General features: G+C 41.6%; 1 protein-coding gene across 5 annotated transcripts in view; it reads left to right on the forward strand.

Annotated features, from left to right (window-relative positions):
* The window catches only part of SDK1 (sidekick cell adhesion molecule 1), a 394,723-nt gene that overhangs the window by 329,826 nt on the left and 38,564 nt on the right, over positions 1 to 26,333 (forward strand). For 4 of the 5 annotated variants that reach the window (XM_040574954.1, XM_040574956.1, XM_040574958.1 and 1 more), the window contains 7 exons: positions 93 to 287; positions 4,287 to 4,488; positions 6,466 to 6,569; positions 8,363 to 8,433; positions 13,281 to 13,416; positions 15,286 to 15,345; positions 17,255 to 17,356. In XM_040574954.1, coding sequence (XP_040430888.1) covers positions 93 to 287; positions 4,287 to 4,488; positions 6,466 to 6,569; positions 8,363 to 8,433; positions 13,281 to 13,416; positions 15,286 to 15,345; positions 17,255 to 17,356 — 870 coding nt within the window. The remainder of the gene's footprint in view (positions 1 to 92; positions 288 to 4,286; positions 4,489 to 6,465; positions 6,570 to 8,362; positions 8,434 to 13,280; positions 13,417 to 15,285; positions 15,346 to 17,254; positions 17,357 to 26,333) is intronic. The other variant, XM_040574955.1, reaches the window with a different exon arrangement.

Genomic DNA, 26,333 nt, shown 5'->3' on the forward strand with positions numbered 1-26,333 from the left:
TTACAATAAACTAATAGTTTTGGTGCTCTTTTGTTCCTGCTAGAAAAACATCCTAACCTCTCTACTCTCTTCTGTTGACACTGTGATTTCAGGTTATCAGATTGCATACCGTCTGGCCAGCAGCAGCCCTAACAAGTTCACGACGGTGGAGGTTGGTTCAACAGTCAGGCAGTTTACTGCTACAGACCTCACCCCTGAGTCAGCATACATCTTTCGGACGTCTGCCAAGACGAGGCAGGGCTGGGGGGAGCCTCTAGAAGCCACAGTGATCACGACAGAGAAAAGAGGTAATGCTTGCAGCCACAGGTTGAGGAGCTTTCTGCTGCATGCCTTAGAGCCTGTGCTGCACTTAGGGGAATTTTAATAACAAGCTACAGCCTGTACACCTCCTCCTTCTCACGCCATAAACCTGCTCCAAGCCATAGCAACATCATGATTTTAGAAACCTGGTGAGCAAGACAGACTTTTATGAGAGGCAGTTCTTCTAACCTGCCGGGCAGTTGGAGATTGATTTTTCCATCAGCTGCTATATTGGCCATATGCAGCCTCCTTCTGCAGTCAAATAGTTTTATTTTTTTCAGCTCTCTTCTTTTCTAGAAAGATTGCAAGCTTAAGAACGTAAACGATGGATGAATTACGTTGATTAGGGAACACAAAATGAGAGTCGGTGATGTTGCAGGATTTCTTCATATGGCTCCTCCATTACACCTCAGTCCAACCTAGTGTGTTAGTAATTACTTTGGCCTTTTCACTGCTGTAAACTCAAGCAGAGTGTTTGCATCTGGATTGTCCAGAATTTTTCTACTTCTTCTATCAGGCGCAAAATGGTTATTCACATTCTGCATCCTCAAATTCTGTACTGTAGGGAACCTACCTGAAGAAAGTAAGAGCTCCATGTATGCGAATGAATGCGGATGCTATGATAAATGTATCAAAATGTGAAAGTTATAAGTAATATAAGTTATTACAGAATCTGGTCTGCATTATTGCTTGTTTCTAATGCTTTGGCTCAAGTAACAGCTCAATTATCCAGTCATAGAATGGATCTCCAGAGCTAACAGTTAGAAAAATTTTATTTTCTGTTTGAGAAGATTTCTTTTTTCATTCAGAGCTAAAAGAGGAGATATTAGTAGAGAACAAGAGTGTGGGCTTTATTTTGTTCTTGCATTATATGCCATGTTCCACTGCAAAGCATTTACTGGTCTCAAGCTGGTGAAGTCAAAACTAGCTGGGGCAATGTTACCAGCCTCACTTCCTTGTGCATCGTTGGACTTTGTGCCATGTGCCACCTTGATCAATTGTACAATTTTCATATTGATTTTCAATAAAACTTCACCCTCAAATATTACTACCATACACTTTCCATGATTTATAAAAACACCGTTCAGAGAGAAGCACACTTCAGCAGGTAGCTAGAGCAGACCTCTGTAGACATCTTTCAACTATTAGCACTTTTGTGTGTGCACGTGTACATGGTCTTGGCTCTTGCCCAAGACTTGCACTATAATACTACAAATAATATTAATTTTTGGTTCTTAAAATATGACTACCAAGCAATCTCTCATTAAAAGTCCTTTCTACACTCCACAAATTAGTTAGTGCAAGAACAAAGATTTCACATGCTATTTGCTCACATCTTCCTTACTCTTTTCCTATAACACTTCTGAAAAAGAGAAGTCATTGGCCTGATACTCAACCACCAGTAGGGAAAATGGATGGGTTGCATTTCAGCTACTTAAATCCTGTGTGGTTGGTGTTAAAATTCCCGCCAACATAGCTCTCCAGGTCACATGCAGCCTTCCCAGTGCGTAATAGTGCAGTCCTTAGAGAAAGAACCTCTAGAGCTGTATTAGGAAACTTAAAGTGCCTCTGCTAAAGATACTGTCCATCAAGCAGATTTATCAGCTCAAGGTTTCTTCCACCCCTGTCTGATTGCTGTCAAAGTGGAAGTTTAAAGTCAAACGTATAAGTTTCAGGGGGAAAAAAAAAAAGGCATGCCCAATAAAGTGAATACTCAAAGCTCAGAGCCTCTCCTTTTCAACAAAATGTGCTCAGATTTCCCAGACCATGCACAGGCTGTTGCTGGATACACAATAGCTCAAGGCAGAACTCCCAGCTCCACTGCAGGAACAATGATCCCTTGTTGCTGTCAATGCTTTAGGGTTATCTTGAATAGGCAAGTCATAAAATAAAAGGAACTCTTTCACTTTTCGATGGATGGCTCTACTGTGTCTGTGTGTGTGCTGTGGAACTGAGTCCCAAGGCACTGAGAGTTAACTGAAGTGATCCCATATGTAAAGTGTAGAGAGAAAAATGTATAATCTTACATCAACAAGATTAGTGTGAGGAGATGATAAAGAAATTTATCTAGCGCAGCTATTCTGTGAACAAGTAAACAAACAAGCCTGGAACTTGTATACATAATAAATATTCTAGAGTGAAAAGATACTTACTTTCCATTAATAAAAACACATTTAATATCCTTGTTGTCCTTGATAGTGAGGTAAGCAGGCATGAAAATTCCCTCAAAGATCAGCAAAATTGGTCACTTATTCTTGCCCTTTAAATTCCCGCAGTAATCCCAATATAAAGCTTTATATTTTACAATGATACCTCTGATTTACAGGTCCTGAGCTGTATTGTAGCTGTATTCTCCAGACATGCTTCTGTAGAGCTCTGGATCTACATAATGGCATGATACCCTTCAGACTAATTAGCACCAGGGACCCAGGCAGAACTGAGTCAGAAGATGTAAATGTAGCAAGAAATTAAAAGGAGTCCATTGAGTCATATGGCCTGGCCTTACATTCCTGCACAAACAGCTCACCTGAGCATTTGCTTGTGGCTAAATTCCCATAAATAAACTCTTTATACTAATGCTTTTTTACAAACAGTCACAAAGTGTATCTTGCAATACAGGAGATTTTAAGATCTCCCATTAGCAGCAGAAAGAAACCCAATCATGGGAGACTGACTGCAAGATCTGACCTGCCCAAAACTGCAAGCTGGTTAAAGCTTATCAGCAGAAAGTATTAAACCCCCACATAACACTCACTTCCTTTGGTAGAATAACCCTGAATACCTGTCTCAGCCTGTCAGTGTAAGGCATTGACCTTTTGCATTGTACTCTGGATCGCAGGCAGCTGGCACTGAGGGCTTCCTACAGCTAATAGCTTACAAATCTTTTGGCACTGATGTCAGCAAGAGCATGCTGCAGAGAGGTGCCAAAACATATAGGAAATGTTTTTAGGGGATGGCAAACAAATAATGTGCTCGCCATACAGAGCAGTGAGGAATCATGCCATCAGAGGGATGTTTATGGAAACGAGTGCTGATGAAGTTGAATTGAATTGCTTCTCAAAAGCAAGTCACTGCAGTGTCTCCAATCAATTTCTGCTTTATTACATGCCACACATTTTAATCAGAATCAATAATCTTCATGATAAACAATTAAACAATTATTCCTCACTCTATAGAGTTTCTCTATTGAAATCGATGGAGTGCAGAGACACAGTGATGGGAAAGGAGATCTATATTGAAACAGTTGGGGACTAGCATGCTCACACCTGCGTTACCATTCCTTGCCTTGTCTAAAGGTGTACTGTTGATTACTTCGGGGAGATCTCCCTCAATGTTGGCACTGGCTGGTCTGACTTTGCAGATTCAAAATTAGTAAATGAGAAGGGAAGAAGAGGGGAGGTCTGGAAGTGAACTGAAGCAGGTATTGGGATGGACTGTAAGTTGTGGACTTGGACTGTGCTACACACCAGCCTGTTCCAGCTCAGCCCTTCCTCTTCTTCATGCCTTGACTGGGGAGCAGCTGGCAGAAGAGGATGCAATGTAGCATAGAGAGAACACAGTCCCCTGGTACCAAGCAGAAAGCACAGGTTAAAAAGTGAGCTAGTTTACAGGCAAGATCTGTCAAAGAGCAGTTGTAGCTGGGAGCACACCTGAGTTTCATTAAAGACTTCTTTGGTTTGCTTGGCTGCTGCTCCTTAATGCTTCTTCCTTAACCTGCCAGGTTATGACCCTCAAAAGTTTGAGGTCTGCTGCTAGCAAAGTGTATGTTCAGTTATGACCTTTTATGCAGGGAGATAACAATCAGTTTTACTGCTCATCTTTGCTGCAGAAGGTTAAGGAATGGGATGGCTTTTATACTTCATGGGGCAAATCCAAAAGTTCAGTCTCCTGTGGCATTGCCACTATGAAAATCCAATTATGCTATCACATTTTCTATTAGCTTGAATAGCCTCTCAAGGCAATACCAATTTATGGTTTAATTGCAGAACGGCCAGCACCTCCCAGGCAGCTGACGACCCCCCAGTCAGATGTGTCATCACGGAGTCTGCAGTTGAAGTGGGTCCCTGGAAGTGACGGATCTTCACCAATACGGTATTTCACGGTGCAAGTGCGAGAACTGCCAAACGGAGACTGGCAAACCTATTCCTCTTCTATCAGCCATGAGGCAACATCCTGCATCATTGAAAGGTACCGTATGAACCTGGAATGGAAATTCCAGCGCTTTCCACTTAGAGCAGTTAGAAGGCCAAAGCTAGCATCACTCGGCTTCACGGTCTTTTTGAGGGAGACAGGTTAAGTGAGGGTCACCGATCCCATTGTAGAGGTGGTGTTATGAAAAGCAATTCAGAGATTTGCTGAAGGTCATGCAACAAATCTAATTAAATTTGAATTGCAGTGCATCTTTTTGAAGCCCTTCTGAAAGCTCAGCATGGTAGATAATGCTACTCAGGCTAAAGCATATGTAGCTATGCAGTGCTCTGTAAAATACAACTAGTAAAAAATCCTTTCATTAGTGACTGATGTTAAAATCCACTCTTAATGCTGCATTGCAATTATCTCTATATAAGCTTTTCCAGATGAAATGAGAACCATTTTTATCTGTGTTTTCCATACTGAAGTTTATAGATAGCATCAGAATGTCTCAACTTTGTTATTCAGACTTCATTATATCCTCAGCAATGCCGTTGTAATTAAAGTCCTTGTAACATCTGTGAAAACAATTGAGTGTCTATGAGAAGGTACTTGTTTTGCTGTCCATTTCCACTATTGACCAACTAGTACAAATCAGATTATTTCTGAAAGGCTGAGAGCTTTTGCAAAATACTCAGTTCAAAGCATTCAGATACAGATTTTTCAGGTCTGTTATAAAAATATCAGTGGCTGTGATATATGGCTGCTCTCTGGTCATGTGCCAGAAGATGCAGATACATTGGTATCCTTTTGTCTGACTGTGCAGAAAAAAAAAGAAAAACTGACAATTATTGTACAGATATAAACCTGATTCATTAACCCTGGAGGTGTTATACCCAGTATCTTTCCAGTCAAAACTTCTAAAATCAAGGAGACCAACTGTGTCCTTTAGACATGACATTGTCATTATTGAAAACAAAAGATCTGTATTTCAAGGAAGATGATTCAAATTATTAAAGTTGCTGTAGGTAAGTAATGGTGTCCTAATAGGGTGGTAGTGCTGAAAACATTCTTCCCTCCCTTGCTAAAAGCATTTTCCTGCGAAAGTCCAGAAGAGTAGTATGTGCATGGTGCTAGAGTGCTGCCCATCAGTATGCATTATCTCTTGATGTTTAATCATTCCTTACAAGCATCTTTACTTGGGTTGTAGTCAGTGTTACATCTGCCAGCTGGTGGCTAGACACTTCCAATTAATCAGATAAATCCCCCATAACTTACAGCTCTGCATTTCTACTCTGCATGTGAATCAAAAGGCAGCCTCCCCCACACCTTCTCCCTGCCAAACCAAGCCAGAAGAATCTTTGCTAAGGTTATGTCAGCTGGAAATCGCTCTTTGCATATCTTAAAGCCCTGTGTCGATAAAAGAGCTGCAGGGAACCTGTTGTTACTGTCTTTATTAAATAATCTAGGTAATAACGTTAATTTAAAATTCAGTAGGAATAAAACACGCTGATCGCACGGCGTGCTGTAGAGGATTAGTCAGAAGGCTGGCGCTCTGAATTCCAATGCCAACTTCATCCTGACTCACTGGCTGACCCTGCACATCACCTGCCTCCTCTGTGCCTGTCTTCCCTCTCTGTGCGCTGAGGATGAGCAAACCTGCTGGTGTGTTCAGAGGATATCTCAGGCAAAGCTTATGCAGCACCATGAAAGCCAGGTTTTGCATCCCCATGCAGCAGAGCAGTCATAGGTTGCTCCATGCACTGCACCTTAATGGCTGTTTTCTGGAGTGTGATTCAGCTCTGAATCCATGTGTGTTTTTAAGAATTCAGGCCCAAGGCAATCTGAGAAGATGCTGGTGGCACTGAGGGCGTGAACACCCCCATGTCCTGATGAAGCTGGGGGAGGCTGCAAAGAAAAGGTGGCGTGGGGAAGAGAAGCTGCCAATGGGCAGGCTGTCTTTAGAGCTTGTTATGAAGCAATTTGTGATGATGCATGGAGATTTCTTAGATGCCCTATTGTTATGTTCTGCAGCCTGAATCCGTTCACCTCTTACAAACTGCGAGTGAAAGCAACCAACGATATCGGAGACAGTGACTTCAGCACAGAGACTGAAGCAGTCACAACCCTGCAGGATGGTAAGCACAGAGGAGAGGCAGTTTGGGGATATTGCCGTGGGATGGGTGCTCCGGTGTGCTCCTGGGTTTGCTGAACCCGCTGCAATGTGATCTCCACGGTGCCTGGAGTGAAGATTCAACATCAAATGTGGTTTTGTTCATAGGAGATTGATACAGGTAGTAACGAGGTTGGGCTGAATTAATAACAGACAGTCTTAAGTGTCCTGCTGTGCCCCCAGAATGAATCATACTTTCAGGAGTCTCCAAATGGAATTAAACTCTGTTTGATTGGCTTCCAAACTCTGCACTAACCATTATCTTTGCAGAAATTGAATAATTTACAGGAGATCATTAAAAATAAATGTAGAACCGTGAATACATTTGAAGAAGTTTCTTCAATTGTTTTCACTCACAATCCACATCACTCTGCAGTACGGCAAAATTGCTGAGGTATAAGTAAGAAAGAGCACGAAGCTCCTGGAAACACGAGCATTTAATCCTGCAGATCAGGACTAATAAACTGTGAATGACATTGACAAGGCTTTTATTTTTAGCCTTAGAGATCAGCTTCTAATTCCTTGATTGTATAAAGTCAATGCCTGAATGCAGAATTAGCTCTGATGTCTTGAATGGGACTACCAATGGAGAAATGAACTCTGCAAAGTGAGAAAAAGCATTGGCATTTACCCTTAGACTGGGAAGTAGTGTAATATTGGAATACATGTATTTATGCAGTGCTCAGATTTAGTATTTAATACAGCACAAGCAATGACTAGTCAAATAGGACATGGAGATATAAAAATAGGAAAAATTTTTGCCGAGGAATGTTTAAAGAATGTGATCTTGAAATTAGAAAAACAGGACAGAGCTTGGGGGTGTCCTAAGTTAAACAAGTATTTTTGTAGTACTTGAAGAAACGATGTGCCTAGCAGCCTTTTAAAGGCAGCTCGACTCTCCACCTTCCTGAACAAGTGCTGCTGCGTGGTGCAGGCTGTAACTGTTACTAATGAGGCAATACTGACTCACTGTTTTGGAATTCAGAATTTTATTTTCAATTCTCTTTGAATTGAAATTCAAATCCAGAGTTGTGCTGAATCCAATGCAGTGAATCCAGAGTTGTGCTTGACCTCCTCACAATGCAACTGGGAAAGGCTGTGAAAGCTTCTCACCTCCTTAACAAACTGTGAACATTTATTCTGCTGAGCAAACCTGGTGCTGCCACTAGAGCATTACACTGCAGAGGGCTGTCAGCTCCTGATAAGCCTTCCCTTCTTTGTACGTGAGCTGCTGGAGTGTGTGCAGATGTGTTACAGGCCATGGACACAGGAATGGGTTAACCCATGGTAAATCAAGCTGTCCTAATTAAAATAACTTGGGAAGGCATGACATAGACTCTTAACAACAATGTGGACTTGCCCCAACTATAGCAAAAATGTCATGGAAAATTTGGGAGCGGTTTGTTCATGCTTTGAAGCACACACTCAGCTGGTTTAACTTCATTTTGAATTTCTAGCTAGTTGTTTGTGAGCAGCTGGCATGATGCAGCTTCCTCCAGATTTATGCCCTGAGCTTTTCTCTTATTCCTACTCAAGTTGCCAAGGCCACAGGTAGAGCAAGGAGTGTATGAGAAATGGCTGGCTTCTGCCTGGATTGCAATATTCATATCAGCAGCATTGCATTTGAGACCCACCACATAGTGACTGGGATAGAAGACTTTTTTCAGCAGTGAAGAAAAAGAATTTGATGAATAAGCTGCCTATTTTTCACCCTGTTGCTATAACTGTTTTGGTTACTTTTTTGTTTTTCTCGTTTAGTTCCAGATGAGCCACCCAGTTCTGTGTTAGTAACTCCCCACACTACTTCATCTGTCCTTGTGCAATGGCAGGTAGGTAAAATGCAAAATCATGATGTTTCTTGTTTGCTTTGACTTGTTGGCCGCAATGGTTCATCGCAATGGCTGTTTTTCTGAGCTGGAAGGAGTGTAGTAAAGTTGAAGGACTGCAGCTGCTTCCCTGGTTTCCTGCTCTGGGCATATATTTTGGTGATGGATAGAAATTTCTGTCTGTTACTTTTACTTTGTACCCTGTGAGGAAAATCTTGGGAGGTAAGAGTTTCTCTAGAGATGCCCAAGATTATTACTTTTACAGATTCTCCTGTCCTTTAATTGTTGGGCAATAGATGTGCATCTTTACATTGAGAGCATTTAATGGTGTGTGGTATTGGTAAGGATCAGGAAAAGCTCACTGCTGTTCACATTGCATACTGCCTCCTTCAGCTGCTGAAGTAATCAGAAGTGTATGCTGTGCCTGATACCCTGCTCATACTTTGAGGAGCTCCACATGCCCTTTTGGCTTTCTGAGGGCTAAAAGCTGAGATTTCTTCAGAGTAGAGGAAAGCAAGTTTCAGCGCTCCATAATATGTCTGAGTTGGATGTGAAAGAATTCATGCCAAGTCTGCAATTTATATACGTCTTTCCTGTGCCTTCCTTTATCTTTCAATCTGATACTGGCCTCCTGGGATATGCCGGAACATTTTGTGACCCTGTGTCTGAGGCTTCTTTTTGTGGAGTAAGCATTAATAGAGGGAACCCAGTGGGGTACTGCACGTTATCTGTAACCTCTGCTGTAAAGCCTCTGCCCACCCTACTCCTGAGACAATGTCCCACACACATAATAAGGACAGCTTTGGACAGATTGCATTAGAGTGAAAAATGTACATATGCGTTTACAGTACAGATGGGGCTCCTTGCATTTTGGAAAAAAATGTATGTATGAGGGTCTGTTTATTGCTGTGCAGAAGCACTTTAAAAATATGCCTGGCTCTACTACTGGGTTGCTGGCCCAAGTTCATGCAGCATAATACTAAGTAACAACATTGCTTACAGCATGTTGAACAAATAGGAGACATGTTGAACGGTTTTACCAAAGGAATTGTGGAGAGATGTAAATCTGTCGCCCCACCTCTGAATAAAGCCCACAGTGAAGGAAAAGGTATGCCAAAAAAAAAAGGACAAAGAGAATGTGAGGCATGATGTACTGTAGAAATAAACATTCCCCCAATTGACTGATTATTGGTGTGTAGTTAATGTGAAATAGGTGGTTGTTTAGGTAATTGGATGCTTTTTATTTCATGAAAATGAAATGGGGTTGTTGTGCCAGAGCCATCTCAAGGGAGTTGTGGGCGATTATATGTCATTACTACATGTATATTAATAGGTCCTGGTAATTCAGCCGCACTATATTTTTCAAATAAACAAAAATCTTCAAGTCCCACAATAGCCTCCAATTAAGAAGTTGTTTCACAGCAGCGTTTAAGAAATAATGTAAACTGAAAACAGCAGTCAAGCTAAATGGGAGAGCAGATTTCCAAGCAAAGCTAAATTTTTAACTTTGAGCTGTGTTAATAATTCACAAAACAAACTCTAGATGCACTATCTGTGCTTTCAGCTGCTTGGTCCAATCAGTCCATTATTTTTAAATTTAAAGTAGGAAGAAAATAAGTAATTTCCATTGCGGTCTGCTGTATCAATAATGCAAGGTTATTTCAAATGTTCTGGAGGATGTTATAGTTAACATCAGGGTTACGTACTATTCTGCTTCTACCATAGAGACAGCAATTATTCAAACTTACATTGTTTTCTTTCTTTTTTTCAAGAGCACAAAACTGTTTCTCTTAATTCTGTACAGCATTATGGCCTGCCACTCATAATCATTTTACCTGTTTCAGCAGATCCCTCAGGCCTTCATACAAAACCCTAAATAATCCATTACATCAAAAGCAGACTTCTGTCCACAAGAGACACATAGGAAGGGGAAGACCTGACCTTTTAGCAGAGTACCCTTTTCAGGAGAGAATCATCATTTCTGTGGCAAGGAGAAAGACAGATTTCAAGCCATTTATTTTCTGAGCTTTCCTGTCCTAAATTTAAAGAAGGGGAAAAATGGAGAATCACATGAAAGCGTAAGAAAACAATGCCTGCTATCAACAAAATCAGTGTTGTACTGCAGTGAGGAATTAAGCTTTATCTCTTAGCAGCTGTATGGCAGGGTAGGGAGGAACAGCTTCAGTAGTGTTTTCCTTTTAAGATTCTGTAGGATTTCTACCTCAACTTTTTTTTTTAAGTAAAAAAATGTTTTTGATTAAAAGTTTTAATAGAAAAAGACATTGAATCCTTCCAAGAGCACCTTCCTTCTAGATAATAATTAACTGAAATACAAATCTGTGTAATATATACTCTTTTTTTTTTCATTCTGTGAAGTTTTTTTCCATGATGGACAGGCTTTATTATATTGTTTCTTTTTTCTGCTTTTCTCCTCCTTTGTGGCAATGTACTATCTGGGTAGGACAATGTCTCCCTTTACCCTGTCTGTGTAGAAAACAGTCCTCGGGTTTGTGGTTTGAATCCTCCTTGCCAGGAGAGAGGGAGGTGATGACTCTGCAGTGCCATCAGAATCATCACCTCCAAAACCATCAGAGCTAAAGCAGCTTCACTATAGTATAGAAAACTAAAAAGGAAAATCATGAGATTGAAAAAGGAGGGGAAAAAATCAAAATCATGCTACATATGCTAGTAATTGCCAATAAACAATATCTCATCTTCTCCGTCTTGCAGAGGAGAACATTTCAGCTGGTCCATGAGTGATGGTGCCAGGCAGCCGTGGACAAGGCTGTCGCTTTGTTTGGTTTATTTGTTCAGTCCCTTGCACCAGGGCTTCAACCTGTGACTAGAAGAGGTTTTTGTACAAGAGGTTGATTTATTTGCCTTGTAAAATGGACTCTGAGAGGGGGTATGGTTGCTCTCCTTTTAAATATAACAAAGGAGTAAACACCCTATAGGGAAAAGAACAATTTAACCCAAAAGACAATGTTAGCAGAGGAACAAATGGTTACAGACTTGCTCTGAATTATTTAGATGAGAAATTTAATGAAGTTTTCTAACCACCCGAGTAGGGAGGTTTGGAATCGCTTTCCAAAGAAATACTAGGAAGCAGAAAAATTAGCTTATTTTCTGGTGGAGCTTGTTCTGTTTGTGAAAAGGACTTTAACTAGTTGTTTTCTGCAGTCATGAAGGCCTCATCTTGATGATTCCCAAGGTCCATCACAATCTTGTGTTCCTGGATCATTCTGTAATAAAATTGCTAAATAATAGTGAAAGGCGGTCAAAACTTCTGCAAAGGATGGAGCACAATAATGAGTATGAAACATCATGATGAATGAGGTTCTCCATGCGTAGCAAGTAAAGCAAGATCCTGGGAATTTTTGAATTGCTTTCAGCAGATTCTGGGCAGGACAACTGCAAAAGAAGAAGGCTTCTTGCAAGAGTAGTTTCTGCTCCTTTTCTCGGTGGTTTGGTGTTTGTTATATACACTGGATCACATATATATATATATATTTTTTTTTTTTTTTCTTCCATAAACTACAGTCTTTCTACTTAATTCCTTCAGCCATTGCCCAAAGAAAACTTCTTTCCAAGGAGACAGGACAGCCATTTCTTACCTTTACTATCCTGGGGAAGTAATGGAAGATTCTTGTCATTTCTGGAAGCAGAGTGTTAGGTTATTACCAAATATCTGCATTCTTTCCTGTAAAAATATTCTTCTTACTTTCTGCGTTAAAATTACATGTGGTATTACCTTATACTCTAACAGTGTATCACACCAGTGGTTAACTTTTTAATGATGGACAGAAGGTTTCTGTAGTAAAGTTCTCGAGACTGCTAGGGATCTTTCTGGATTAAAGGCAAGATCATCATTAAAACACTTTTCATTTATCCTTTCAGCCCCTTAAATTTCAGTACAAGAATCTTTAGAAGATAAATGGCTCAGGGCATCTTTTCTTCTCTGCAGTTCTTAGCCTGCATTAGACTCATAAAAGTCATTTTTTCCCAAACATGAAGAATCTCTTTGCTTGTCCTTAATTAAGCCACTCAGACAAAAAGCTCCTTTTAGTATACTGGTAGTATATCTGTAGTTCAAGGAAGACGTGAGGGACTGCTGAAGAATCCTTGCTGAGGTCTTTGGGCATCTAGCAGCATGCTTCAGGGGAGTAAACACGTGCATTTGGGTCATCTCAATGGTCACATGTACTGTGCTGCTCCAAGCTGTTGTGGAGGAGACCTAGGTTTTCCCATGGGACACATGGGAAAACTATGCAGCTCATCGGAGTTCATCATACTGTGACTCCTCTCTAAAAGTCTCTCTGATGCCCATTTTCATCTTCCTAATTAAAGCCAGAGTATACCAATTTTTGGCTATTTTCTCCTCAGTCATTCAGTAAAACATTGCCAAATGAAGAATAGTCTATGAACAGTCCCCAAGGAAAATAGCTTGTCTTCAGCAAAATAATTTATTTTCGTCATCTCAGAAGAAGTGAAATAATGGTTTGCTGTGTTGGAGACCGGTTACATGCATTTTCAGTGATCTGTTTATGTTCTTTATCACACAAATTTCTTTGGACCAAGAAGGAAAGCAGCTTATCTCTTAGAGAAGTGCATTAGACATCAATTTTTAGGTAAAGAGCCTTTTGTAATTGCCACAGCTGAGAGAAATCATCAAAGTTGCCTTTAACTTGTGTTTTTCCCATTGCACGAGTTTGTACATTGCTAATGGCTGTTTTCACCAGAGACCACCGCGTCCCTTTGTGCAGAACTGGTGCCAGCTCCTGTCTGTCATGTCTGACGCTTGTTGCTGTGCATGTCTTAACAAGAGTGTTCTTTGTGTGGATGCTTTTCAGCCACCTAAAGTTGAGAGTCTGAACGGCTTGCTGTTGGGATACCGCATCTACTATCGGGAGCTGGACTACGACACCGGGTCTGGAACAGAATCCAAAACCATCAAGAACCCTTCAGCTTTAAGAGCAGAGCTCACACGTAAGCCTATATTTTGGACGCTATAATATTCCAAAATCTGTCTGTGCACAGACATTATGTGCACTCTTACCACACGGAAAGAGCACACAATTGTGTCCAAGAGTGCTGGGGATAATTTGGGTTTTACACATTCAGAGTGAAGATGCTGGAAAATGCTATTAACTTCTGTATGATCGGCATCACTTGTAATAGTGCACTCTAATCTGTGCCATCATGCTTGAACTGATGTTCTGTCCTCCATGTACCCTCTGATTTCCTACTTTCTGCTGTCTCCACTGGATGATTACCCTGGTTCTTTGTTCTGCCATCAGATGAAAAAAAGGGGGACTTCATTTTCCTCTGCTTGCTGTTTTCTAATATTTTTTTTATAATTGACATTTTGTTTTTATTTTTGCAGTATAAGAAAACAGATGAGGAGAAATTTTAAGTAGCACTTCTAAAATTTTGAAGTGCTAGTCCCTATTTTGGAAGAAAATAGCAAAAATGAGCAAGAAGGTGCTTGCTTGCTGTGTTGGCCGCTATTTTTTTTTTTTGGCTCACATGGAAAGAACCTTTCCAAAGAGAGGGAAGGGGATAATAGAAAAATGAAAAGGACTTTTAGACAAAGGATAGAAAGATAATCAGAGGGAAGAATAGGCAGAATAAGGTGATGGGAGGTAAAGATGTGAGCACTCATTAACCTTACAGGTACAGCCCAGCAATGAGGCATGCTGAGGGCAGGACCAGCTTTTGTACTGTTTGATGTCAGTGGAATATTCAGAATAAGATAATACTCTATGTGCAGCAGAATATGGCTGAGTAAGACTATTTTAATATCTTTTATTGACTTTCGTGTTTCCCTGAACCCATAAAAATGGTTTCTACAAAAGCAAGGATGATTTTTGTGTGGGTGTGAAAAAAGTGGATGTTTTAAATGTAGCATAAGCTTCTAACTCTGCCCTCTTTTACATCATCAGTTCTGAACGAGAGTTCTGGGAGAGTACAGAGTTTTAACCAGAGGAGAGAAGTAAAACTCCTATAGGTGTAGGGTGTGCACAGTTGTTGTTTTTTCCATACAAAGCTGAATGATTGGTTGTGTGTTTTATCATAAAATAATGACTTTGGATGCTCTCTAGTCTCATGGAGCTAGTAAAGACTACTGTTTTCCTCTCTTCCCTCTTCTTGGCTGGCCCTGCAGCTATGATCCTAATAGCTGTATAGTAGAAAACACCTTGCTGTACTTCTCCAGGGAGTCAAGAGAGAACGAAAGGGTTGGAGACGAGTATTTTAATAGAAACTTCCCTCTTTCTCCTCATAATATGACAGTGTTAACCTTAGTACACCTCTGTTCCTCACTGACCTGCAGTTTTGCACAGCTTAGCATATTATTACAGTTTGTTCACAGCAGGAATGTTGAATTCTGTAAGTGAAACCGTGGGAAATCTAACATACATTTAAAGAATCAGGTCTTGTTCTATTGTAAGTGTTTGTTCTTTGTGGCCCGTGTTCCAGGTCTTTACCCTGCAGCTCCTCATGTTCTGAATTTTGCATGTTGAGAAATAAGAATGCAATACAGTGTTGAGAGATCCCCCCCTAGAAACTGTTTCCTTTTCACTCATTTATTCTATTTAATCTAGGAGTCAGAACATTTCTGTGTTGTATATTTGTGAGACACTCTGTTTGAGGAGGAAATGAAAGAACCCGTGTGAGTGAGATGCTTTTGATGTGTTACAAGAGTGATGTGGTTTTATTGCCCTTCAAGGCATGGTTCTAAAGCTCAAATTGTGTATGTGTGTGCTGCATCATTTGCCTCTGTCTCTGCTGTACATCGTTTGCAATAACTGTTTCCTTGCACTGTAACAAGCTTTCTGCTTTGCTTACCCTGAATAGCCCAAAGCAGCTTCAAGACAGTGAACAGCAGCTCTGCATTAACGACGTATGAATTAACACGTAAGTGCACATTGCTTTTAGATAAGACTCTTTTTAATGGCTCAAAATACAATATAGGCAAACTCCTATGGTTCTCCTCAGTAGATCTAGCAGAAATCAACACAGATTAATGATTCTGCTTTCTTGAGTTTCTTTTTCTTTAAGCTTTTGCTTTCCCTACATCAAAAGACATTGATGATGCAAGTAGGTAGCTGTTGTAAAAATGTGGCTGCTGGGAAGGTAAAACATTATTGACTGTAACAACCCAGTATTGCTGATGCTAAATGAATTTTGATTTGCTTGCTACATATTCTGCAGTCCATCTGAGTTTAGCTGTATCACATCATTAGTCTTATGATTCAAACATCGCAATGCTCAAGCTTTCCTTGGAGTATGAGGCCAGTTTAGAGAGGGCCCAATGAATTTATATGCGTCTCCAGAGGTGTTTTCAATTGGAAATGAATAAAATAGCATTCGACAGAGTTAAAAGGCAAGTTGCTTTGTAGTGATGATGGTTCACTAGATAGGTTTTGCCCAAGGCTTTTGAGTCACAGATTGTGATGGGCTAAAAAAAATATGAAACCCAATCCCCACTGAAACTTGCATGCATGAACTCTCATATGTTCCATTTTCTTCCACATCCAGTTAACACTAAAATCTCCCTTGTGGCTTTTCATGGCAGCTATTAAAGTTTCTCTGTACCAGCTGCCCAGTACTGTACTTCCAATCAAGAGCTATATATCTTACATTATTTTTTTTATTTATTAACGCACTAGTAAAATGTTAGTGATGTATTGGGTATCACAGTATACCTGAGACCAGGGAATGATGCTGAACTCTGCATCAGATAAAGGAACAAGACACTTGTACACACTTCTGTGAAACTGAAACTTGAAGACCCTGTATGATTAGACTTATTGAACCTTACCAAACCAATGACATAGTATAACAGAGATAAGGGTACAATGTGATTCGTAGATAACAGAGAAAATTCATGGCAAAGGGAGAAATTTGGACCCCTGGCCATGCATGTCTTAATTCAATGATCATTTAAATACAGCAATTTATAGTATCGATCTCTTTCCTACTTTAATTTCACTGTTAAATATTTTTAGATGATATTTTTTTCTGATAGCATTGATTCTTTCATTCTGAAAATGCAAAATCTGAAACTGCTGAGCTGCTGCCTCATCTAATGATGTTGACACGGTTCTACTCCACCCCCATTTACATCGATTAATTACCCCCATATCATTGTGTTTTCTTGCCTTTTTCACACTGCTTTCATTCTTGTGCCTCATCTGCAAGAGCGGTTTTTATATGCCAACAAAGAAATTGGTTGCCTGGTGGCCAAACGGAGCCCGCACTTCAAATTCTACTTTCTCTTTGTGACTGATGCTTAAACTGTGATCACTTTGAGGGAGCAAGATATACTTGAATATTTTGCATGGGACTGCGAATTCCCTGCTGCAGCAGTGACATTCTCTAGCAGTGCAGCTGCTAAATGACTCCCCAGGTGAAAGTCCCAGGGTTAGGCAAAGGCTTGAAGCCATGCTCTGTCCTACCAGGAGAGGAAATTAAAATGAGCTCAAATGGTGAAAATTCAAAGCAAAGTCCTGCCTTTCCCCTGTCACCAAGAATGACCTAGAGATGTTCCCCTAGCTAGTTACCCATCAGGGATGATCCTTCTTACTGGAGCAACAGAGTGAAGAAACACTGGAAAATCTTGTCATCTCATTGCAAAGATCTTTCTTAATTATGCAATTCCTGCTTTGATGTGTGTATTAAGGAAGGATGGAAGTAGACATCGCACTGTTCTAAGGCTGTATTTCATGAGAGAGGTGTGGTGATAAAGAAGTAACAGAGTATAAGAAATGTCAATAAAGTAATATGGGTTAGTAATAATATTTAATATAATTTGCATTTTCAGAGTTGAAGAAATATAAGAGATATGAAGTGCTGATGACTGTGTATAATGTAATTGGTGAGAGCCCTACCAGCACGCCAGTGGAAGTGTTTGTGGGTGAAGCAGGTAGGTAAAAAGAAAACAAATATTATTTTTTTTAAAGTGCCATCAAGTTCTAATATTCTCCAAACATTGGGAAAGGGCTGCTTGGAAAAATTGCACAGGCATGATCACTAACAGGTTTTCTGTAGCGTCCTCTCCTGGAATAGGTTGGCTCTGACAGCTTCTTGCCGTTTGAAAGCCAGATGGTCTACAAGAATAAGGGAAGAGGGTGCATCTGAAAGAAAGAAGAGAAAATCTTTTTGGAGTCGCAGGAGGATGACTGTTCATACCAAATCAGCTTGAGGGGAAAATTGACTCAAGTTAAAGAAGTAAAAAGTAGAGCATAGGAAAGCCACAAGGGAAAAGAAACAAAACTGCAAAACAAGGGAGACTTGGAAAGCTGGTTCTTTTATTTCATAGCTCTGTGGAGACATTGCCTGTGCCCCACATCTTGCTGTATTTTTATGCTCGTGAAGTCAAGAAGACATTGTGTCCAGTTTAATGCTAGCTCTGGAGTCACAGATGATGATTACTCTCAAGAACATGCAGACTTTCTATGCCTGCATCCAGCTTCTACCTAAGCTGTGTTTCAGTGCACTATTCATGCCATTACTTATTATGGCTGTAGTGCATGAATTCGGGCTGTATTTCTGAAGTGTAACTGGCTGATCAATTTTAAATCCCTCCATTGGAAGGCCAGAGGCAGAAATCAGGACACGAGAGTTAACTAGGCACTTCTTTGAATGCTTTGTGGAACAGGTGATTTTGCAGAGCACAGATAACACACAGCTGAGACTGTTCTTCTCGGTAACTCTAGCTGAGCAGCCAGCGCAGGACTGGAATAGCTGATGTCTTCTTCACAGCCCCAGTGGCGGTGCGGTATTTACGGTGACCCCATCTGGAGAGAGACTGGTGCTGAAATAGTTGTTAGTTATGGTATCAATTTCTGCAGCAACATCTTTTGAAGCTTAAAACAAGAATAGGCAGCAGCATGCACCCTCCTGTTGTTCAGTCTGCTGCCGGGAACAAATCTGATTGCACTTTTGTTCTTCTGTCTCAAGGCTAGGATGTAAAAGTTATCAAACTCGGTGCTAATACATGTTGTTGTTATTCATTAAATATATTGCTCAAAACTCAGTAAAGCACAGGGTTTGTTTTTTTTTTAAACTCTGCTCAACCTTCCCATTTCAAATAAGGTATACCAGTTGCTACCTTTCTCTGAAAACATCATAAATTAATCAGAGCAGCATGGTTCTGGAGAAACAGTTGGCAATATTTACATTTTTTCTAGTTTGCTGCTGCTCCAACTTCCTTCTGTAACTGCAGCAAAGGAAGCCCCAAGTGGAGCCAACTGTATCTGGCTTCAGAATAGATTTTTGTTTCAGAACTAAAAATCTCACTGCTGCAAACTGAGCCAGCAACTACATTTCTACACGTGTACACATCACAGAAAATCAGCTGGGGAAAACAAAGAGATGCTGGTATATCATGTCTCTCTTATTGTAACTCAGGGAACAGAACAGTGGAAGGAGCAAAACTTGGGAGGAAACAGATATGCAGGAGACCTTTCACAGGCAGGCAGGGCTGGTGTTTCTGAAGCTGTAGCATGACTCAGTGCGATTTGTAGAGATCCTGGATTTACCTCTGGTTCAGGACAATCTGGATTCATGCAGTAGAAGTGATGAACGTAGGAGCTTCCTGCAGATTTTCACACTTGTTGTGTGAAGTTACTATGCTTTGTTATATAACTGCTTCTTCCACCTCCAGAGCCGACTGTGATTTATACTGTGAGCAAAGTGATTGGAGCTGGTATGGCAATTTAAGTTTTAAATTGACTTGTGACACCTTTGAGTTAAAGTGTGCTGTGGAAATGCAAGTTTTTGTTATTGTTGTTTGCTTGATGTTCTTACCTGTGGTAAAGGCAGTTAAGTAGCAAGCTGGAAAAAAATGGGGTTGCTTAGCTTTGATGATGGGTCACCCATGTAAAAAATAGAGAAATCTTTCTCAGTAAACAACAGATGCTGGCAATGTGATCACAGCACTGCACACGAAGTAACTGAAGGGGACCAGCCCTGGGAAGACCCTGGATAATTTAAGTCCAAATACTGTTAAATGGTGCTTTGTTCTGCTGTTAGGGTTGCAGTAATTCTGGTAGGTGTGAGAAGATTCCTTTCAATTGTAAAAAGGAATATACAGCATATGCCTTAAGGGGGAATGTGCTGTATTTAAACCAGCACAGTGAAAATACCCGACTCTGTTGAATTCATGGTGTTTTGTACAGCATGGAGCATCCAAAAATCATACTGACGGTTGATGCGCTATGCAGGATGAGAACAGTAAATGACCCGTCTCTGTCCAGTGCAGCCAGATAATCGGTGCAGAAGAAGAAGCATCCACAAATCCTTCCTTTGCTCTTGCCCTCTCCCCTGCTAGATTTGAAAGTTGTCCAATCATTGTACCTGGATTTTTACAGTAAGAACTCAAGTGAGCAATGGAGCCCCCTAACAAACTCAGAAATAAATAAACAAATAAATACACCATTAAAACCATCCTTCTGGCAGTTTTGCAAATCAAACAAGTAAAAAGCACCAGAACGAGGAGTTTCTTTTGAGCACGTTGTTCAGCCATACCCAAACCAGCATCCTCCTCAGGCAATTCGTGTGCTCAGCTCTCGTTTGGGTCTGACTGAGGGGTAGAGAGAGATTTTGGGAGCTCCATGAGAGCAACCTGCTGGTAGGCGAAGAGCCAGACGTGAATGACAGCTCCTGTATCCTGAGCAGCCAGTTAAACTAAGGGGCTGGATGCAAGCAGGCTTTGTTTTGTTTTGTTTTGTTTGCTATAGGTGGACCAAAAGTTTTCTCCCAGCAGTTTTCTCCTATAAGATGAAACAACCCAACGAAGGCTTCATTTTGTGTTCTGTCTGGGTGTTTGCAAAGCTCCATGATGTGGAGAGCAAACCTTCCCCATGCCAGGAGTCCGGGCAGGGACTGTGCAGTGCACGGGGGAGCACTGCACTGTCTGGTCCCTCTGAGCAGAGCCGGTGCTGTCCCCACCTGCATCGAGCCTCTGGATTCCTCCCCTGCACGGCCTTAAGCTCCATGTAGTAGGTAAATGGGTAAAAAAAAAAGCCTATTTAGATCTGGCTGCAGCTCTGCCCTGCTCGTTAGAGAGCCACGTGCAGCTCCTGACAAACGACAGAAAAACTGAAAGCCGCCACTTGCAGAAATGAGGAAGGGAGTTGCAGCCCCTTCGGCAAGCCCCCCCTTTCACCGTGTTAATTCATTTAACAGTTGAGCTGTCAGGGACTCCGGCTTTGACTGGGAAGGCAGTGAGTGTTCAGCGAGAGTCTGGGTACTGATAGTCGTCCCAGCCCTAAATGCAGCTGCTACCAGAGGTGCTGTTCTGCTTGACTGAAATTAAGACCCTGTTAGAGCAGCCACTACATCAAGTGCATTATTTTACCAGCTTGCTGTCGCTATCTGATTGTGTGGTGGGCTCTGGAGTTCAGGAGGCGCCACCACCTGCATTTTAATTAAACAGAAATCACAGGTTTGGGGCACGCATGCCTCACCTAATTTGGGATGGTGAATAAAATGGAAGGCGGCAATACAAATCCTGCAGTAACGAGCCTGCAGCCTCCAGTGCTTTTCCTATATACTGCAAAGCTGTTCTGGATGAAAAATAATGGAATTCATAATTTCTTCCAGCAGCTGCTGCTGGAGAAGAGCGTGTGTATGTGTGGAGAGGAGGTAGCAGAAGGGGTGAAGTACGCTGAGAGATGCTTGGCTTTGAACAGGTTGTAAATCCATTCGTGTGGAGAGGGGAGTGATGTGTGTCATTATAGCTGATGGTGACATTGGTGACCTTCAGAATTCACAAGAACTGATGAGGCTGGTTTGTTGTTCTTTTTAATAATGTTCTTTTTAATAATGATCTCTGAGAGCTCATTCTGCTAAGGGAAAGGGAAGGAACAATGAGCTGGGAAACGGAGATCCCCTTCTAAGAAGTACTCCGCTGAAATGCCGCTTTGGTTGCTAACATCATCTTTCGGAAAAGCAGGTTTCCTCTCCATCTTGCTTTCATCAAAGTGAAACCATAGCTTAGAAAGGAACAGGAGTGGGACAGAGGGATGACTGCTTCTCTTCTCTTACACTCTTCAAAAACTTGAATTTACCCCTTGATGCAAAGCTTGCAAATGCCAAAGTATTTTCATCTCTTCCTGCAGGCCTCATTCTTGTTGTGTGTTCGTACAAAATACCTTACGTGGTCTCACCTCCCTGTTCTAGGTCACTTTCTGGAGAAGGGAGTCCCTCAGCTCTACGTCGGGCCCCCTTTCTCTTACAGCATGGAAGCTTTATCTCCTTCTGTGCCCCAAACGTAGCTGAGAAGATGCTGTACGGAGAAGTCCCCTGTGCCTCCTTGTTAACAGCCTACAAGAAGAATGACAGCATTTCAACACATTAGAACTGGCAGCTTCAATCAGTCTGCTGTGGCCCCCTCGGCTGTTTTCTCCTATCTGTCTGGGACACGTGCGTTCTGCCTCTCAGTGGCTGGCTGTGCCTATGCAGATAGGCTCCGCGTTGCTGCTGGCACAGCTAGAAGAACTGGGTGGGCATTTCCATCCCAGACTCCACTGAAGGAGGGAAGAGAGGGATTATCGTGGCCATTTCACACTGCAGTCGTCTAAAACCTGTCAGCCTAGGGACAGTATCTTCCCTTGATAAACAAAAGGGGGGGGAGGGAAGCTGTTGGAAAGTGGTATAATAAAGGAATCACTGGTTTCACTTTCTTCAACTTTAAACAAAGGGATTGACCTTCCTTGGCACTTTGGAAGTGCCAAGCCTTTGATATGTTAGGGTATTTGCATTTTAATTTTTGACAATTCTGAACATCAGCAGAAGGCTACTTTTGAGGGATGGCAGGGTGTTTGAAACATTGATTTTACTTTCCCTTCATCTTCAATATAAAAATCTTGCAAAGCTGTTGCAATAACAGGCATGTCCTGCTCCAGGCTTGACACTGGATTTTCATCCTGTCCCCAGTGCCTTTCTCTCTAAGCCACTGAGCTCGGAGTTAAAGATCCAAGCGAGGTTCACCAACAACGTGCTAAAAGAACAGAGTAAAATCAGAGCAGAGCAAGGAAGGAAAACTATAGGAAGATGCTGGGGGAAAAAAAAGTGAAGAGACCTCTCCCACTCCGAACAGGATATAAATCTCTTTTCTGCTTCTCTTGCATTACTGGAAGCCATTACAACTCCATCCCCTAAATCCCAACAGCACTCCCTTTCAGACAGCAGGATCAGCCACTGGGTAGATCACATCGGTATTTTGTGGTGTATTTTAAACTCCAGACTCACTGTATACGTGGTTTCCACCTGGGGCTTGTCTGCAGCTAGTCCAATTTGGATTTGTTGTTCCCATCACTGCTCCACTGGTGGTAATAGCAGTATAGATAGCACTCAGTTGCATTATCTAATCCTGCAGGGTTATGACAGCATAGTAAAAAATAACAAACTAAAGCATGCCTACATTAGAGCATTAGTCGTTGCTTGTTACCGGTGGAGCTGCACTGCTGGGGAATTATGGATATGAATTTTCTCGATAAACCTTAGCTCCATTTCCTATTCCAATTGGCTATTTTTGAAGGGTAATTTTAAGTTCTTAATTTGTATATAGATGAGTGCAGAGGTTTCAGAATTAAACTTCAGAATTTGGTAACTTAGCTCAGTAGCTGATCTTAGGACAGTGAAACAGAAAGTAACCGTGCCAGTGTGAGTCTCTGGAAGAAGTGTCCTTAATGTCAACATGTCAAAAGACATCCCTGCAGCTCTCTGGAGACTGAAATCTAATGTCAAGGCAGAAGGAAGCAGACTCTAAGTGGGAGTCATACTGCTGTCAAAGCAAGTTATTCTGCCATACAGGAAAAGGAATTTTAAGAGAATTTACTAGAAAGCAGTGGCCAGATTGAGACATAGATTTGATGGGTTTATTTGACATCTTTAATTCTCCATTGATGATCCAGAAGCTCCCTAAAATGATTTGCAGTGTTTTCATGCTGCAAGTAAAAGCTGAATGTGCGTCTCATTAACAGCTCATTAAGTTGTTAATATTGGTCATAAGCAGCCTTTGGTACAGCACAATGCTTTATACAGTGCAGCAGCTCCTGCTTAGCTCTGGTTTAATTGCCTCTTTTTATCACATCTCAATGTGGGAAAGATGTTTCTGTCCAACCAAAAATCTAATCAGGTTTTGATCAACTGAGCTTCCTTATCTCTTCCACTGCTATTGCTGGCGTAGGTGGTGTTGGGCAGCAATTGCCACGCGATGTTTTGCCCGGATGATGAACTTCTGTCTCGCAAACCTGCATCATTTGATGTCAGTTTTCAGCACTGACCGTAGCCTGGGACAGACATACTATCTGTGCTTGAATTCATCATCAGGACTCCCGCCTTTGTTCTGTAGCTGGTGCAAGCAGCAGCGGGAGCGATAGGACAAATTGGCCGTTCACAGTTCTGCTGCGGTGTTATATGGCCTGTGAAGAGCTGAGTGCGGGGACATCCCTGCACAGAGGGCAGAGGGATGAGAAGTCTGATCGTGTATGCAGAGCCTTACTGAGCTGACAGCAGAGCTACTCCATTAAAAGCAAAGGAATTAACCTTCCTTTCAAAAACATGAGCAATCTGTAATAAAGTAAAACGGACCATAAATTGTGCTGGTAAAGAAGTGGGGAAGCCCCTGGCTGATAACTCATATTCAAGCAGACCCAAGCTAGAGTTGGAGTATTTTTGACTAAAGGGTTATATTTGCAGCCAAATTTGTTTACTCTAATTGCACAGTCCTGCTCTGCTTGTTTTGCTTCATCCTGGGATATGTGAGCAAAATGTAGTTTTTTTCACACAGGTCTCAGCTCCCGTGGCTTTGTCTCCTCTGGATGGTTTTGCTGTGAAGCCAGCTGTAGAGATACACAGTTGGTTTTCTTTTCTGACATCTGTTTGCTGTATCCATCGTCAGTCATTGTACTGGAGGCATTTCAGGTTGCCTGTTGTAGACTGAAAGCAAAAAAAGTTGCCATTCTTATTATGAAAGTATAAATTAGCAATATTCTAAAACATTATGGCTGCAAAGATCCAGACACTAACATGGTATCAGTATAGAGGACCACAGTAATGAATTCACAGATACTATGATTGTAAAATAAACTAAGAGAAAACTTTCACTCAGAATTTTAGAAGATATAAATTTAGACTCTCTCTCTCCAGGACCATGGGATTACAGTCCTCAAAGGTTTCCCTGGGGTTCCCTGACCGTTGCAATCTGTAAATCCTAAATTAATCCCTCATTGGAGGTCAACTATACGACTTGCTTCAAAAGCCGCAGGGAAAGGTTATCTCAGTAGCAGATCTTGCCTGCTCAGTTTGGCTTTTTTTGACACGGCTTTTAACGTTTGGGATATGGCAAACCCAGTGGAGATTCACCCTAATTATTAGATATGTTCTCCTGACTTTAGGGGGGCATAAGGAGTTGTTGGCACTTATTAGGCTGTAGTAGGTGCTGCTGTTAGCGAACACTAAGTGGGTGCTTTTGTCTGCTGCCATGAACTTGTGGTATTATGATATTAGAGTGTGGGATTAACAAGTTATAATGAGAGGAACATGAGTGTAAATGGCGGAGGAGGAGTCTCAGGTATCAGCCTGAGAGATGGTCTGAAGTGAGTAGCGTTGCTGCTGTCTAATGGATGGACTTTTTTAAGAGAACTGAGAGTGGTACTTTCCCACATGGTGCTGCTCCCACTCCTGGTGCAAGTGGGAGAGGAGTCGGGCTGGAGCACCAAACACTCGGCAGTCCTTCGCCACCTCGTGCGTCCTTGAACAACCTTCAGTGCCTCCTGGGGGGTGAATCCTGCACTCATCAGAGCTGACACTGCTCCTAGTTACACAACTTTCACACTGGGTTAGCTCCACTTGCTTTAGTGGAACTAACCCTAATTTACATCGATGTGAGAAGGGATTTCAGCGTGTGGGTTTACGCCGGCATGTTTGTTTGCGCGTACCTAATGCATGTCAGACTCTTGCTGTTCCACCTCGTGGGTCTATCTCTGCTGACTGATGGGCTGCCTTTGTGTGAGAATATCTTTGTTGACACAGAGAAAATAGAGAAAAAAAGCATATTTTATTATTTTCCCCTTCCCATTTTAACCACCTGTATGCCCTTTCCAGAGGCAGTCTGACAGTTTTGTAAGGGCTTTACGTCTGGGTCGGTTGTTCTCGGTCTCTTGATGGATAATCTCAGTATGCAATGTGATAGCCTATTTTAGGTTTTTATTAGCTAAGTAGAACTGCGGGCTTCAGCAAAAGCCAAGTGTGTAGCTTTTGTTTGCAGGGTCTATTTCACAGTTCCGCTCTATAGCGTGCGCCTTGGTTTAGGCATTGTGCTGTGAACACAGTAACTTTTCCGCATCACTCGGATCATGTCTGCCCCAGGAACATCCTGGATTGCACATAGCTCATTGGGAAAACTGAACTCCGTGTTAAAAGATCAGCAATCACTACACCAGTGTTTTCACCACTGCTGGAAGAGATGGTGAGGGAGAGGATGAGAATTACTTCTGCTTGATTCACTTGCCAGTTTATAAAGGTTCTTCATGAATAAGTCATATCCGTGGAGGTTTCCGCTGAACACGATTGCCTCCTTAGTTTGAAAAAATGGCATTGGCAGATAACCTCCTAGAGTGTGGGTCCATGGAAAGAATACCCATTTCTAGTCCTTGTTTCATTTCAATGTTTTTTCTCCAATACGCGTGGTGAATGTGATCTCTCCTTCTTTAACCACCTGCATCCCTCTATATACCTCTCCAGAAGGCTGACTATATGACTAGACGATGTTGGGAAGCCTCCCAGTGCTTAGCAGAGAAGCTGGGTGTGTTACTCTTGGGTATCATTAGCAGCTGCTTTAATTTACGATTTTTCATGACTTTAATACCCTTAAAAATGTGATGTGGTGA

The sequence above is a fragment of the Cygnus olor genome, chromosome 15, assembly GCF_009769625.2.
Source record: "Cygnus olor isolate bCygOlo1 chromosome 15, bCygOlo1.pri.v2, whole genome shotgun sequence".
Classification (NCBI taxonomy): domain Eukaryota; kingdom Metazoa; phylum Chordata; class Aves; order Anseriformes; family Anatidae; genus Cygnus; species Cygnus olor.